Source organism: Ovis aries, chromosome 13 (assembly GCF_016772045.2).
Source record: "Ovis aries strain OAR_USU_Benz2616 breed Rambouillet chromosome 13, ARS-UI_Ramb_v3.0, whole genome shotgun sequence".
Lineage (NCBI taxonomy): Eukaryota > Metazoa > Chordata > Mammalia > Artiodactyla > Bovidae > Ovis > Ovis aries.
The window spans coordinates 22,221,720-22,237,336 of record NC_056066.1 but is presented as its reverse complement, the minus strand read 5'-3'; the positions used below and the strand labels follow the sequence as shown (position 1 = coordinate 22,237,336).

The following is a 15,617-nucleotide window of genomic DNA, read 5'->3' as shown; positions in this document are numbered from 1 at the left end:
TTTTAAATGTCTACTGGAGGAAAAAAGAAAAGGCTATTTCAAACTACATAATCCAATTCAACACCATCCATATATTATCTATTTCACTATAAAGGAAAATATAACCCTTAACCTAACATTAATGCCATGTTTTTGTACATTTATTAAAATGTGTGAAAACAGACAGTATTTTCAACTAAGCAGTGGCTTATTTGCCATTTTATTACAAAACCACCTCATTACAGAGATCAACTATAGTTTTCAATGTCTGCTTTAAAATATAAAAGAAATTTCAACAAAAAATAGAAAATACCATATTGAAGAAGGATGCCAAAACCAGAAGAAAAACTTTTAAGAGTTACTTTATGCCAGTAGGAAAAGTAAGAACCCTTTTAATCTCACACTTTCAGTATTAAGGCATACTATTTTCTAAAAATTTGTCTCTACAGTTCATATAGAGGAAAAAAAGAAAGGAAATGTCAGTATTAGACTCACGCATTTTTCAAAGCAATACTAAAAGTAACACACATTTCTGTTTAAAAGACTTACACAGATTCATATAAAGTATGACAGTGAGTTATTTCAGGTGTTAAAACTTGGTGGTACCATAACTAATTAGTTTAAACTAGATAAAAATGACTATAAAGGATGATCAAATTCCTTGCAAACATAGAGCTCATACAATCTTATTAAATTATTAAACAGACTTTCCCCCCATCACCAAATAGGATAACAGCACATTAATAACAATGAAAAAATTCTATTTGCACAAATTCCAAAACCCATTTTCATTATTTCTATATTTTATCTATATCATCTCTGATTTAGAAAATGAAGATTCCAACATGCTATTAATATCCTAAGTAAATTTTCAATTTTCTCCTAGAAGACTTTGATGTTCTTTGATAGTCATTAAAAAAATAAATCAGTAAATTTATGTTATTTGGTATCTTCAATATCAAATAATATATATACACTCTCAGTACTTTATATGCAAGAGCCAGAATACTGGAGTCATAAGCTGCTCATTTCATAAAAAAGAGTTCCTTTTCTAAAAAAAAACAGCCCTATTCACAGAAGAAAACGAACAATAAAAAATAACAAGAAGACACTAAAGAAAAACAAAGAAGCCTTCAATTTCAGTATACAAACCTGGTATCAACTAAAGACTGAGAAACAGACAATGAGGAATTAAAGAAATATTGATCCTTCAAAGGAACACAGACACAAAATATACGATGATTAATCAAACAGTACTAACTTATCCATGCTATGTGACAATACAGACTAATCAAATCTAAAATATTCCCAAACTTGTATTTAAATATTTCTTTCTAAGACCTTTAATGAAGAAGCTACAAAAGAGCCTTGTTTCAGTGTTACTATCCAATCAAATAAAAATGAAAACAAGTAATAAAACCAGTAATAGTAATAAAGCAAAAAGATGTGAAACAAAGTGACAGGGAATCACAAATTATATAATCAAATGTCAAAAATTAAGTTAACTGAAAACAGTGGTAAATTATAAAAAGTTCACTACACATTTTTATTTTCTACTAAATGTATACCAACATTTACTATTAACAATTAATATATATTCTAAAGTAGTATATTTTAGAACAGTCACCTTTGTAAATGAACTCATGCAAAGCAAAATCTTCTAAAACTACTACAGCTTTTAATTCCCAACAAACAACACACTAAGAAAACTCAATCTAGAGCAAAAGCAACCCCCAAAAAAGGGACGCTTTATAAAGACTCAGTTCAAACCTAATTATTATAATCGTAAATTAAATTCAAGACAGATTCTTACCAGCTTACTAAAATGGTATTTACAGTAGCCACAATATTGGACGTTATCTGCACCATTACCTTCTTCTTCACAAAGCAGTCCGGCAAACTGAGCACTGAAAATAAAAGCCAAGTATATCAACAAAATTTAAACCATAGTATATATATGTGTGTGCGTGTGTATAAAACATTTTATGTGTATGTATTTATGTATTTGTGTATGTTTGTGTATATATACATAAAATTCAATTCCAAGCACGTAGGTATCTCGTAAGAGAAAAGAGAAAATAAAAGGCTTTATTCTCACTGAGACTAAGAACATTCCACCCCATCTTTTGATTGCTATATCTTTAAAGCTATACACATGGTTTAAAATAAACTTACTATCCATCTCTAATAAGGAAAGAGATTTTTGCATGCTTTAAGTCACCAAATAGACATTAAATTTCTTGAAAGATATCCTCACGACCCCAAACTTAACACTTCATTTGATTTTCCAATCTGTATCACAGGTACAATTAGAAAAGGCCAGGTATCTAAAGGGCTTACATGACATGTGATGGTATTTACCCATGAACACAGATTATATTGTTAGAAGTAAAATGCTTCAAGTTATAACATAGTAGAATAGGTAAGAAAAACAGAAGCTGTGTTTTTCTAGTCAAAAACAAGGGAAGAAATGAAATTAAAACCTAAAGCTATGATAATATTTTTTTTAATGAAGTGTTAATGTTTATAACCATCATACTGTCAATGTGACCTTCCACTTTCAACATTCCAAAATAATAGTACTAGTATGTATCTCACAGCCAAAATAGGTCTTTCATCTTTGGAAAATTAAGTACAATATTAAGGAAATTTTTAAATTTTATTTTTTACTGAGGTATAGTTGAATTTCAATGTTGTGTTAATTACTGCTGTACAGCAAAGTGACTAAGTTATACATACATAAATACACATACACTCTTTTTCATATTCTTTTCCACTCTAGTTTATCACAGGATACTGAATGCAGTTCCCTGTGCTCCAACAGTAGGACCTTGTTGTTTATCCATCCCATATTTATTAGTCTGCATCTACAACTACTAGTCCCAAACTCTCAATCCTGCCCTCTCCCATCCCACTCCCCCTTAGCAACCACCAGTCTGTTTTCTATGTCCCTGATTAGGGAACTAGATCTAGAACCCACATGCCACAGCTAAGTGTTTCCATGTCACAACTAAAGATTCTATATGTTGCAACTAATACCAGGCGCAGTCAAGTAAATAAATATGTTTATTTAAAAAAAAAAAAAAAAAACCTGCCCATTTCATAGGAAATACTCAATGTGTATTAGTCACTCAGTCATGCCCAACTCTTTGTGCCCCCATGGACTGCAGCTGCCAGGCTCCACTGTCCATGGAATTCTCCGGGCAGAATATTGGAGTGGGTTGCCATTTCCTTCTCCAGAGTATCTTCCCAACCCAGGGATCAAACCAGGGTCTCCTGCACTGCAGGCAGAGTTCTTTGCCACCTGAGCCACCAGGGAAACCCAAATACTCAATACATAACAGTTACTATCATTAATTAGTATTCTAAGGACATAATGTAGTCATTTCCATGCTGCTATGGACTGTATTTCTATCATCTCATCAAAATTTTTTTGTGAAAGAAATTATCAGAAAACAATGTTTCATTTAAACTGCTATTAAAATTATGCAATGAATATGTTCATGGATAAAAATAAAAGGAAGCATGAACAAAATAAAAAGAAGGTCATTTAAATATTTAAGAAACTTTCTAAGGAATAGCCACTATAATACAGAGAATGATAGTGATTGCTTTTTTTCCCCTCTTGAAATTTAGGCAGTGAAAAAAACACGATCATTCACTAAATTCTTACTAGTATTTCAGGCTCTGCACTAAGTTTATCTACATCAGCTCTTGTAATCCTAATAACAAATCAAAGGGTAGGTAAACAACAGAAATATCTTAGGCAAAATAAAGCTGAATAAGACACTAGAACCAGGGTTACTTACTGGAAATTCACTCTGGTAAATACACTCAATTATTAGAATTACTTTTATTACAGTAAGTAAATATAAACATAGAAACTATACCAACAAAATTTAGTTTAAGTAATATTTGGGTACCTAAGTCTTTAACTTACAAGGTATTCCCAATTTCAGTTCTGTAAAATGACAAAATCATATTTACCATGTCACGTGGAAAGCTTGTCGACATCCATGTTTATTACATGTCATGCAAGCACCAGTGGCTGCTTTGCTTTCTCTTCCTTGTTCATCACAAATATAGCAAGTCTTAGGTAAAGAAAAAAAAAAGAAATAAACACCTTACAAGTGGTTTATACAGATATGGATTTTATAGTTATCTTCACAGCTCAAAATCAGGTTTACTAACTAATCTAACCCAAAATATAAATCTATTTTTTTCTATTTATATCTGTTTTACAAGCAATGCAAACATGAAAACATCAATACAGACATAAATAGTCCTTGTAGGATTTCACAAGGCACAGTTTCCTAGACTAAAAAATCCCACAAGATAGGAGGAATCCTTACAGGCACTGAGGCCAGGGTGAAGAATACAGCTTATGCCACCTCGGTATTAAAATCTCCTCTCCACTATTTAACTGATTCCTGTAACAAAAATGTAAAATGAGGTTTGTCTTTCTTTTCTGCTGGAAGTGAGCATACAGAAAGGAGTTGGATATAAGGAGCTGGGACTCAGTGGGTGAAGGACAGTCCTTAATGAATGAGCACAGTTTAGGTCATTCCTTCACAAAAATCCCTTCCACATGAGCTATCAATCAGCCCTGCTAACCTGACATACTAGTTCTGGGAGGAAACGCTTTTAGGAGATCACAGGTGCCCCCAAGAGCTACTGGCCAATGAATACTCCCAGCAATTTTGACATCTACCTGGTCCTTTTTCTTAGGTGAAAATAGCTGATAATGAAAGGCTAAAAATGGCAATCTACAAGTATACAAAAAAATTAATGCCTAACTACATATAATCAGATGATATAATTCTAAAAATAAACCAATCTGAATAAGGTATAACCTAGCCAACTTCAATAGGACCACATCTATTTTTTAACTTGGAAAAGTTTTTCCCACAATGCACTGTGGTGTCAAATATTTACAACACAGTTTCCAAAAGCCTAATATTTAGACAAGTAGGTAAATGAATTTCAACTCCTCTGCTGAAAGATAGAGACTGAACTGAATTACAAAAATTACTTTGTATGTCTAAAAAGGAAAAACCCAAATTACAACAAAACTAACCTAGACACACTAACAATCGTAAAAGCATCTCTAACCGTTCATATTACCAGAAGGCAGTATCAAACACTTATAATGGAATAATTTAACATACATATTTTAGCCTATAAATAATCAAGCAAATTTTTAAAAGAAAAGTACAAAGCAGGTTGAAATTCAGGGGCAATATGCAAACAGACCTCAAAGAATATCTCAGTAATTTCCAAAACAGTTGACAGTGAAAAGACACCATCATTTCACCATTCAATGAAACTAAAAATTATGACGGATTTTACTTTTAAGGATTTAGGCCTTCCAGACATATGGAACAGCAGAGTGAAGAAGTCCAGGGATCCTCTCCTCAGTGAATTAAATACTTCACAGGTGAAAAAGAACCACTTAAAGTCTCTGTATAGAATAAGCTGCGCCTGAGTGTGTGTGCTCAGTCATGTCTGACTCTTTACAAGCCCATGGATTGTAGCCCACCAGGCTCCTCTATCCATGGAATTTTCCAGACAAGAATAATAGAGTGGGTTGCCATTTCCTATTCCAAGGGATCTTCCCAACCCAGGTATTGTATCTACATCACTCATGTCTCCTGCACTAGCAGACAGATGCTTTACCATTGTGCCATCTAGAATAAGCTACAAGGATATACAGTACAAACAGGGATGATAACTAATATTTTATAATTACTGTAATGGAATATAACCTCTAAAAATTATGCTACTATACTGTATATCTGTACCTATACAATACTGTATGTCAACTTAAAGTCTCTGAAAACTGTCCTAATGGCATGCGGCAGGATATTTTATCAAAGACAATCTACTAAATCTCATTAAGAACAGTGAGCATCTATGGCACTTGAGCCATGATCTGTCCCCATCACCACCCTCACCCCCATAGCTCCCTGTGATGGTAGTTCCTTTCTGGGTAGTGCTGTCAAGAAGGTGAGGGCTCCCTTTCTCCCCTATCCAAGACCAGAGTTTTATCCAAGGAGGGTCAGGTCTCCAGTGACTCATACCACTATTCATCCTGATAGCTCCTACTCACAGACTCCCAAGCCTAATAACAGGCCAAGATTCCCAGTGTTCTATCAGCTTGCTTGCAGAATGGAAGCTACATGCTAGGAAGGACAAGCTGGGCTACTTATACCCTTCCCTCCTGCCAGGACCTGTCAGAGTACAGGTGTCTGTCCAGAAGAAGCAGGGTGCTGTCTCCACCTGCAGCTCCAGAGAAAGCACTAGTGCAGAGGTTCTGTCTCCACAGGGAGAAGGAAGAATCATTCTCTAGAGTGGCTACATTACCTAACTTGCTTAATTTTTAACAAAAAAATTATAAGACATGAAAAGAAAAAGTATGACTCAGTCACAGGAAAAAAAAAGTAGGCATTAGTAACTGCCTTTAAGGGGAGTCAAGATGTTGGACTTAGGTGACAAAGACCAATAACCAACAGAATTCTCAAGTTTAAAACTCACTAAAAGCACTAAACAGTAGATTTGAGTTGGCAGTAGGGAAAGAACAAATAACTTTAAAAACAGATCAACAGGGATTATTAAAAAAAAAAAAAAAACAGATGTTTTCAATAATACCACCTAAAGAACAGTTTCAGAAAAATATGCTACACCATTAACTGCATTAACAAACAGTTAAGGAGAAAATCATGAGAAAAGAAAGGGACATAAACTGTATCTGAAGAAATAATAGCTGAAAACTTTCCAAATTTGATGAAAAACAATAACCAACACATCCAAAAAGCTCTGCAAACTCCATATAGGATAAACACAAACAGATCCATATTCAAATTAATGAAAGGCAAAAATAAGAAACTCTTGAAATCAAAATGGGGAAAATGGCTCATCACATACAAGGAAACCTGAGGTCTTATTAGAAATAAAATGGGAGACAGAAAGCAGTGGAATAACATTTAAAATGCTCAAAGAACAAGAATCCTATATCCAGAAAAAGCTATATTGCAGAAATAAAGATAAAATAACAACAATATTCTCAGACCCAAAAACTGAGATACTTTGTTTCCCCAAATCCGAGTAACAAGAACTACAAAAAGAAATTCCTTCAGCTAAAATCAAGTGACACTAGACGACCACTGCAATGCACATATAAAAACAAAGAACTCCCATCACTTACACCTCAATAAAGGTGAAGTTTTTAAAAACATGCATACAGACCAATTTAAAAACACACAGAAAGAGCTCTGTAGGAAATGATAAAGACAGTATTTTTTTTTAAACCAATAAAATCCATTGTTTGTGGATAATGAACATATCCAGAATTTTCCACTGGGTCAAAATCTCCTTTTCTCAGTGGAGTTTCTGTGTTCCAAGGCACAGTTTATCACTCTATACATAGGAACTTAACTGAAAACAGCAAATGAAAACTCTGGGGGCCGAAGCTCAATAAGGACTCAATACATTTTTACATCACTGATGTTTCAAAACGGCACAAGGTCATTCACACAGGCAGCTGTGGACCATTACACCCTAGGAGGCAAGCACTGCCAGGAATGAACATGGACTGTGAAGGAGTGGGGACTGCAGTGACGCCGTGGAGCTTCCAGGGCCATCCATAAAGTGAGTCTTACCTTTCAAAGAGAACACAGATATTTCTCTCTCACTTTAACTTAAAAAGCAATTACCTAAAACATGTCCATAAATTGTACTGTTGGGACCATAACATATAGAAATGTAATATATGTGACAATGACAACACAGTGAAAGAGAATGGGAATAAAGCTATTCTAGAGTCAGGAAATAACATCAGATGGCAACTAGAACCCACAGGAAGAAATCAAGAGAAACAAAAATGGTAAACAGAAAAGCACACACTCTATAAATATACTTGTGGGTGTCTTCTCTTAGTTTCTTTAAATAGTGTAAGACTATATGGAGTAATAATTTTAACTTTTGGGGGGCTTACACTATTATACAGAGAGAAAATACCTATAATAGTAATAACACAAAAGTGGGGAGCAAAGAAATAAAATAAATGCCATGAATTTTTTATATCTTACTGGAGGTTAAGCAGATTCTATAAATTAAGATGAATATTATAAACCCAAGAGCAACCACTAAGAAAACAATCCAAGAAAACAGAACTTAAAAGTACAATGGAAGATGTAAACCCAACCATATTAACAGCACTGACTATGAAGAGACTGATAAAGGCAGAGACTGATAAACTGGGGGAAAAAAAAAAAGTTCCATATGCTGCCGATAGGATACATTAGGTTTGAAGACACAAGAAAGTTAAAAGTAAAAGGATGAAAAATAGATATACCATGCAAAAGGCAACCAAACACACAGCTGAAGAGGTTCATTATATCAGATAAAAAATAGTCTTTGAGAGATTCTACAATAATAAAAAGGATGTAACAATTATAATCTATATTATGCAACAAACAAGAGCTTCCAAAACACATAAGTAGGAAAAAAGTGACTTGAAAGTTTTTATTTTCTCCTTAAATAGCTGTTGGATTGAGAAGAAAAATTATAAACTAAAGAATTATTGAGAAAATAATCCCAAACAACAAAAATACACCTAAATAAAATATCAAGTATGTGAATAAAGTTATAATCAGAGGCAAATTCATAGCCTAAAAGTTTTCATTTTAAGTAGGGAAAAAAGTCATAGTTTGACCTAACATTTTTAATAAGAGAAACAATGTTCATATATCAAAAGGATTTAAGGCTAGATTCCAACTCTACCTAAAAACTAGAGAACTGAGAGAACATCACTCCAAATCTATTAACAAAAAGCCATTTTAAATTTTTTTAAAAATCACAACTTTTCTTGAAACTATGAAAGATTTGCAGTTGCAAAGGCAACCAATTAGCCTGAAAGGGGACGCCTTCTCCTCTTCAGCCACCTGAAAACCACAAGACATTCGGAGACTATCCAATAATAATACAGCAACAGAAGAAGATATGGAGGAAGAGGTGCAGCTAAGAAATCAGCTAAAATTTTAACAAACTGTTAAAGGCTGATTATGGGTTACTGCAATAGAACAGGACCAGTGGAACCACAGACAGGAGTTAACACCCACTCACAGGCTCTACTCCATGAAGACCCACAAGAAGCTCTTAGGGAAAACTGGAAGCAAGGAGGCAAAGCAACCAGAAAGAATCTCTCTTGGTTGTGCAGGCATAAAGGACAGGAATAGGTGCCACTGAGGGAAAGACATGAAATCCCACCTCTTGACCAGACACTTCTTTCAAAAGCCCTGCACATCTGGGGGACTGGCAGCAAACCCTGTCACACCCAGGGCATGAGTAGACCCATGATGGTTAGGAAGACAGAGAAGAAAAATTACCCCTGAACAAGGCACAAGAAAAATTCCTGACCCCAGGCTCTGTTGATCTTCTCGCATTTTAGGAGAGGCAGGAAGCTTCTCCCTCACAAGTCCTTCTAGAGATGTAAAGCAAAGTCAGCCAAAGGCAGGAGGCAATAAAATGGTAAAACCCTGAGGTCCAGGTATACAGAAGCCTCCCCATGAGTCTGGACCAAAACAACAAAGAAACCAAAAGTCCAGAACATCAAATCATAACAGCAATCTAGCACTAATGGTGTGGGGGGCGGGACAACAAAGTGTGGCAAAAGGAAGAGCACAGAAAGAAACCAACCTCTGTGGCACAGAATCACCCAATACTCCAGCCCTCAAACTAAACATAACATATTAGAGGAATATAAACGGGCAGGGACACCCCAGTGGGTTCAGGAAACAGATCATCAAGCCAGAGGGAGAGGTCACACAATGTCACTGTCACTGCATTTTATTAAATGCAGTCACAAAGCAAGTCACAAAGCAGCCTGGATACAAGAGATAGGGTATTTAATGCTGGTGCAGATAAAAACTGATGTAGCCACTATGGAAAACATTATGGAGGTTAAAAAAAAAAAACTAAAAATAGAGCTATCATATGAAAAGATATATGATCCCCTATGTTCTAAGCAGCACTATTTACAATAGCCAAGACATGGAAGCAACCTAAATGTCCATCAACAGATAAACAGATTAAAAAACACATGGTGTGTGTGTGTTTGTGTGTGTACACAATGGAATATCAGTCATTAAAAAGAATGAAATAACACCATCTGTGTCCGTGTGTGTGTGTCTGTACACAATGGAATATCAGTCATTATAAAGAATGAAACCATCTAGAGCAACATGGATGGACCTAGATATTATAATGCTAAGTGGAATAAGTCATAAAAAACCAAATATATCACTTACATGTGGAATCTAAAAAAAATGATACAAATGAACTTATTTAAAAAGAGAAACAGATTCACAGACATAGAAAACAAATCTATGGTTACCAAAGGGGAATGGTGGGATAAATTTGGAATCTGACAGTAACATATAAATACTACTATATATAAAACAGGTAAACAACAGGGCCTTATTATATAGCATAGGGAACTATATTCATATCTTTAATAACCCACAATATAAAAGAATCTCAAAAAGTGTGTGTATATATGTATGTATTTATGTGTTATATAGATAGAACTGAATCACTTTTCTGAACACCTGAAACTAACACAACTTTGTAAATCAACTATACTTTAAGAAAAACAAAACAAACACTTCTCTTATTAGCTATCCACATATGTATGGCTGAGTCCCTTCGTTTGTTCACCTGAAAATATCACAACACTGTTAACTGATTATACCCCAACACAAAATAAAAAACAGCTATCTACCACTAATCCTTTGGAAAAAAGATAAACGGAAGCAGGGTCAGCAATTTCTAAGTTTTCCTCTACTGTTATCTTCTTATAATTCAATGACACCACATTTTATGGTGGTTTTGGTTTGTGTGGTTGGCCTATTATGATCCTTCCTAAACTTATAAACACTCATTCCTTCATGGCCATTCAATAAATAAAAACTATTCAAGAGAATAAATTCAGGATATACATAGCATCTGCCAACTACTCTCTATGGAAATTGCACCTTTCTAAACTAAAAGCTTCTCTGACCCAAAAAGGTCCCAAATCCCTATGTTGCCCCAATCTTCCCATTTCTTAAAAATTACTGAAAAGTAATTAAAGGTAACATGCCATTTATGTTTTTTAACAAAATGTATCAGTGAAATGAGGAACTGATACAAGAAAATATGAGAGGTCAAAAATAAGAATCTGATGACAAATGGTTCAGAAGAAACTGGCCACTCTATTTTATTGACATGTGGAAAATTTAGCAACAAAGTCTACAGTGAATTGTCTGCAAGTGGATATACTACACAGGTAAGTCTAGAAATCATCCTTTTATTTCCCTTCTAAATCTCACAATGTTCCAGGATTATTTATTATTCTTTGCACTGATTATGATAAATTCTCTGAACTAATTTATTATTAGCATCTTCTCTTTGCACCTATCATTCTAGTTTATGCTACTTTCTCTAAAATTATTATTTCTTTCTTCCAAGGTCAAATTCCCTATTATTGTGCATAGACCTTATAATATCTTTGTGTGCCTTACTCAATTCCTTAGACAAAAATAATACCTCCTTCCATTATGTTCTATAATACCTCATTCAGCTGTTCCATTATTTGTAAACTATCATTATTATTTTCATACACTGTAGTTATATATTTAATTGACTGTGTGTCACACGGAGATAAATTCTGTCTTACACAATTTTCAGGATCTAGCACATGTAAAGCAGGTCCATTTCAAGTGGCCAATACATTTAAAAATAATCTCTGCATTATCCTTTATCACCACCCATTAAGGACTGGTAACTTCCAAGGGAGTTCCCTGGCAGTCCAGAGGTTAGGACTTGGCACTTTCACTGCTACAGCACGAGTTCAGTCCCTGGTTGGGGAACTAAGATCCCATGGGCCATGTGGCATGCCCAAAAAAAACCACTGATGTCTTCCAAACTCAACAAACCATTTTCCAATTGTTCCTATCATTTCAGAATTACATGTCCCCTATTAACCATACTAAATATTCATGAACCGGATATTATTGTTTTTAAGGTTTACTCTACTACAGATCATGCAGTCGCAAAGAGTCAAACATGACTTAGCAACTAAACCACCACCATACAGACCAACAACCATAAAAATCCAAGAAACATATGCAGCAACTACATTTAAGGAAAACTACAAAAAGGAAAAATATTTGACAGGGAGAAATGCCGTATTTCTGGAAGGGGAGATTCAACATTGTAAAAAGATCAATTCTCCTCTAAAATGTTTCACTGTAATACAAATAAAATCAAAACTGTAGTGTTAGTAATGTTCATCTAAAAAAAATATATGCATGGTATTATTTGTTCTAACACGTACCAACATGTATTTAAAGCCATAGTAAATTAAAATAGTGTGCTACTAGAATAAGACTACAAAGATAGATCAAGGGGGTACAAAAGAAGTCAGGAAAAGCCAAGAATTTAATGATCATTCAAACAGTATTCCAAATCGCTGCAAAACGTAGTGCTGAAAAAGCTGACTAAATCATGTGAGAGGGGGAAAAATTAGACATCTATCAGCATATTCTGAAATTAACCTAACTGGATAGAAGATTTATATCTAAATAATTCATTCTTCTTTCTATACTCCCTTGAATACTTTCTACACTCCTTGAATACTTAAGTCTTAAAGCCATGAGGTGGGGTGAAGCATGGCAGCATCTATCCTGCAAAGGAAGGGATAGCCCAACTCTAGTATCAGAGCCCCAGTAGGGTGGTTCTCATGAAAGTGTTGAGGGTAAGGATGGAAATAGTATCAGAATGAGTTGTCAGAACCTGTGCAAAGTGAGGAAACCAACCATGAAAGGGAAAGAGGGGAGTTGTGTACTAAAGCTAAGCATTAAGCTCCCAAAATGGTTTAAAAAGAAAAAAAGCAGCCATGCAGGGAATCAGCAGCAACCCAAAGTGAGGTTTGAGCCTAAACAAAGTTAGGATGGCCTCTGTATTATGGGATGGCTTGCTAATAAAAGAGAGAATAATCAAATAAATATACTGAGGATAAAAGGAGTGAGGTTTCTCACTGTCTCACATGAGAGTCATAAAAACAAAAAGAAAATTAAAATGAACCCTGTGTTGTTGGATTAGGTGTAGGGAAATTACTAAGAAATTCCTAGGAGTTTATGGGTAGATACATAAATAGACACAGAAATACATATAGATATGTGTGCATGTACATATATCCACATAATCATCAAAACTATGTGACCTCATCTACTTCAAAACATAAAGAAGATATAGATGTGAATGTGTGTGTATCTCTGCATCTATACGCACTGAGAGGGCCTGAAAACAGCAATCTCCTCGTTAACAGTGAGCACACCTAACATCCTCTTCAGTTTCTAGATACCATTCTTACCTAAAAGGATTCAAAACTTCTCTGAGAAACGGTTATTCGAGGACTAAGAAAGCAATGGTACAAGATGAGCCTAGAACATACCGTCATGTCAGAAGAAAAGAAGCCCTCAGAGAAAGACAGAAAGAAGTCAAAAGACACAGGAGAGCCTGAAGGGACCCACTGACTAAACCTGACACAATATAAGCATCACAGTAAGTGACAGCGATGGGGAATGACCCATTAAAACAAAACAGCAACACGTAAGCCGTTATTAGTCCATACTGATATAAATCATTGGGAAGTGATGAAAACATCTCCTTAAAATGGAATGCCAACTGATGAATGTAAACAATGGAATCAGAATACCACCACTTCTCATCAATCGTGGTAATAGATTAAGCAAAGAAATAACAGTGGATGCTAAAATTAGTGAATAAAAGGCACAAGAAACAAGGTATTTACATACAAAGTACTTCACTATAAAATGCTTACTAATTATAATGGAAATAAAGATTAACCTCCCAGTGGAGAAATCTTGCAGACACCACCTTAACCAAGTGACCAAGGTAACATCACCAGTATTGGGAAAAACTGAAATCATGTACCACCTGACAGGATGCAATGAGAAGAACACAGCACCAACTCTGTGACATTCCTGCCAAAAACACATAATCTTAATTTAATAATGAGGAAACATTATTAAAAACCATTCTACAAATAATCTTCAGAAGTACCAAGGTTAGGTAAGTCAGGAGACTTAAGGGACAAAAAGTAGACTGTGATCTTTTTGCTATGAAAAGATTCTACTGGGAAAACAAAGAATATGAATGGCAATTAGACAAATAATGATGACACTTCAAGATTAGACAAATAACACATAAATGTTAATTTCCTGATTCTGATGGGTGTATTCTGGTCATGCAGAAGAAAGTCCTTCTTTATCGGAACTACATACTACAAAATAGTTATACTTTAGAGAAAGATTCTGTGTGGCAACAAAGGCAGAAACAATCAAGAGTAGTTGTATAAATTATAAAAAAAAATTTTTAATTAAAACTAGAAAAAATTAACATGCTAGAATACCAACAATAATGACAATCATAAAGACAAAATAAAAGTTAAAAAGCAAATATTAAATTATGGGCAAAAGCACGGACAGCAAGTATATAAGAAAAAAGAATAATTATTTGAGTATAAAAAACATTTTGTAAGAAAAAAATAAATTAAAATATTAAAATTAACAAAGAGCTATTCAAGGTCAATTAACAAATATGAATAACCTTTTCTAAAAAACACTTCAAAATATTTAATGTTATCAATATGGAAAGAAAATCATTCAATACTTTCAATGCATTCAATACTGCAATACTTTTCACTAAAAAGAATAGCAAAGATTGTCCTACTGGTAATACACAGTGCATTTAACAGGACACAAGATTATGTACAATCTCATATACCACTAACGTGATCAGTCAACTAGAAGTATATAGTATTTGTAAAATGTGAACAAAAATAAATCTAGGAGGATCTTAATGGAAAGATTTTACATGAGTTTTGTCCTACATTTTTCTATTTCTCTGAATTTTCCAAATAAATATTAATAATCTGCATTACAAAATGTTTAATATTTTGAAATCTTAGCATTGGCTCCATGACCCTTTCTCCACAGACAAAATAAATCAACAAGTACCTTCAGTTAAAATTATAATAGTATGTTTAAAGGCACAGTAGGTAATTTAAAAAATAACCCAATATGCAAGAGAATGAAACAATATAAATGTACTAAATTAAGAAAAAGATACAAGAGAAAAAAGCAAACATTAAGATTATTTTTAAGGGCAAAAAAAAACAAAAAAACAAAAAAACAAAGAATACTGTCTTGAGAGCAAAAAAATCATTTGGAGAGATGAATAAATATTCTGTGATAGGATTATTTTTTAAAACAGGATGTGTATCACCACAATGAATATTATATCAAATAACGATTAATTAAAATTTGATACAGCCTTAATATCTGAAAGAACATAAAAGTCAATAATCATTTTTTTGTTTTTCTTTAAGTCAGTAATTTTTAAAGAATAATCTGTAAGGATTAAAATGTTAGGACCTTATATACCTAGGTTAATAAAAAAGGTAATATAACTTTGCTTGTGTGCATTTGTTTTATACTCCTGTGACTTCAGTATTTTAATAACTGTACTTTAACACAGTAATTATATTTTTTCCAAATCAATGGAGGCATTTA

General features: G+C 33.9%; 1 protein-coding gene across 49 annotated transcripts in view; it reads right to left on the bottom strand.

Annotated features, from left to right (window-relative positions):
* The window catches only part of MLLT10 (MLLT10 histone lysine methyltransferase DOT1L cofactor), a 213,522-nt gene that overhangs the window by 123,923 nt on the left and 73,982 nt on the right, over positions 1–15,617 (bottom strand). For all 49 annotated transcript variants that reach the window (XM_027976600.3, XM_027976601.3, XM_027976602.3 and 46 more), the window contains exons 6-7: positions 3,967–4,070; positions 1,793–1,886 (exon numbers count right to left, since the gene is read on the bottom strand). In XM_027976600.3, coding sequence (XP_027832401.1) covers positions 1,793–1,886; positions 3,967–4,070 — 198 coding nt within the window. The remainder of the gene's footprint in view (positions 1–1,792; positions 1,887–3,966; positions 4,071–15,617) is intronic.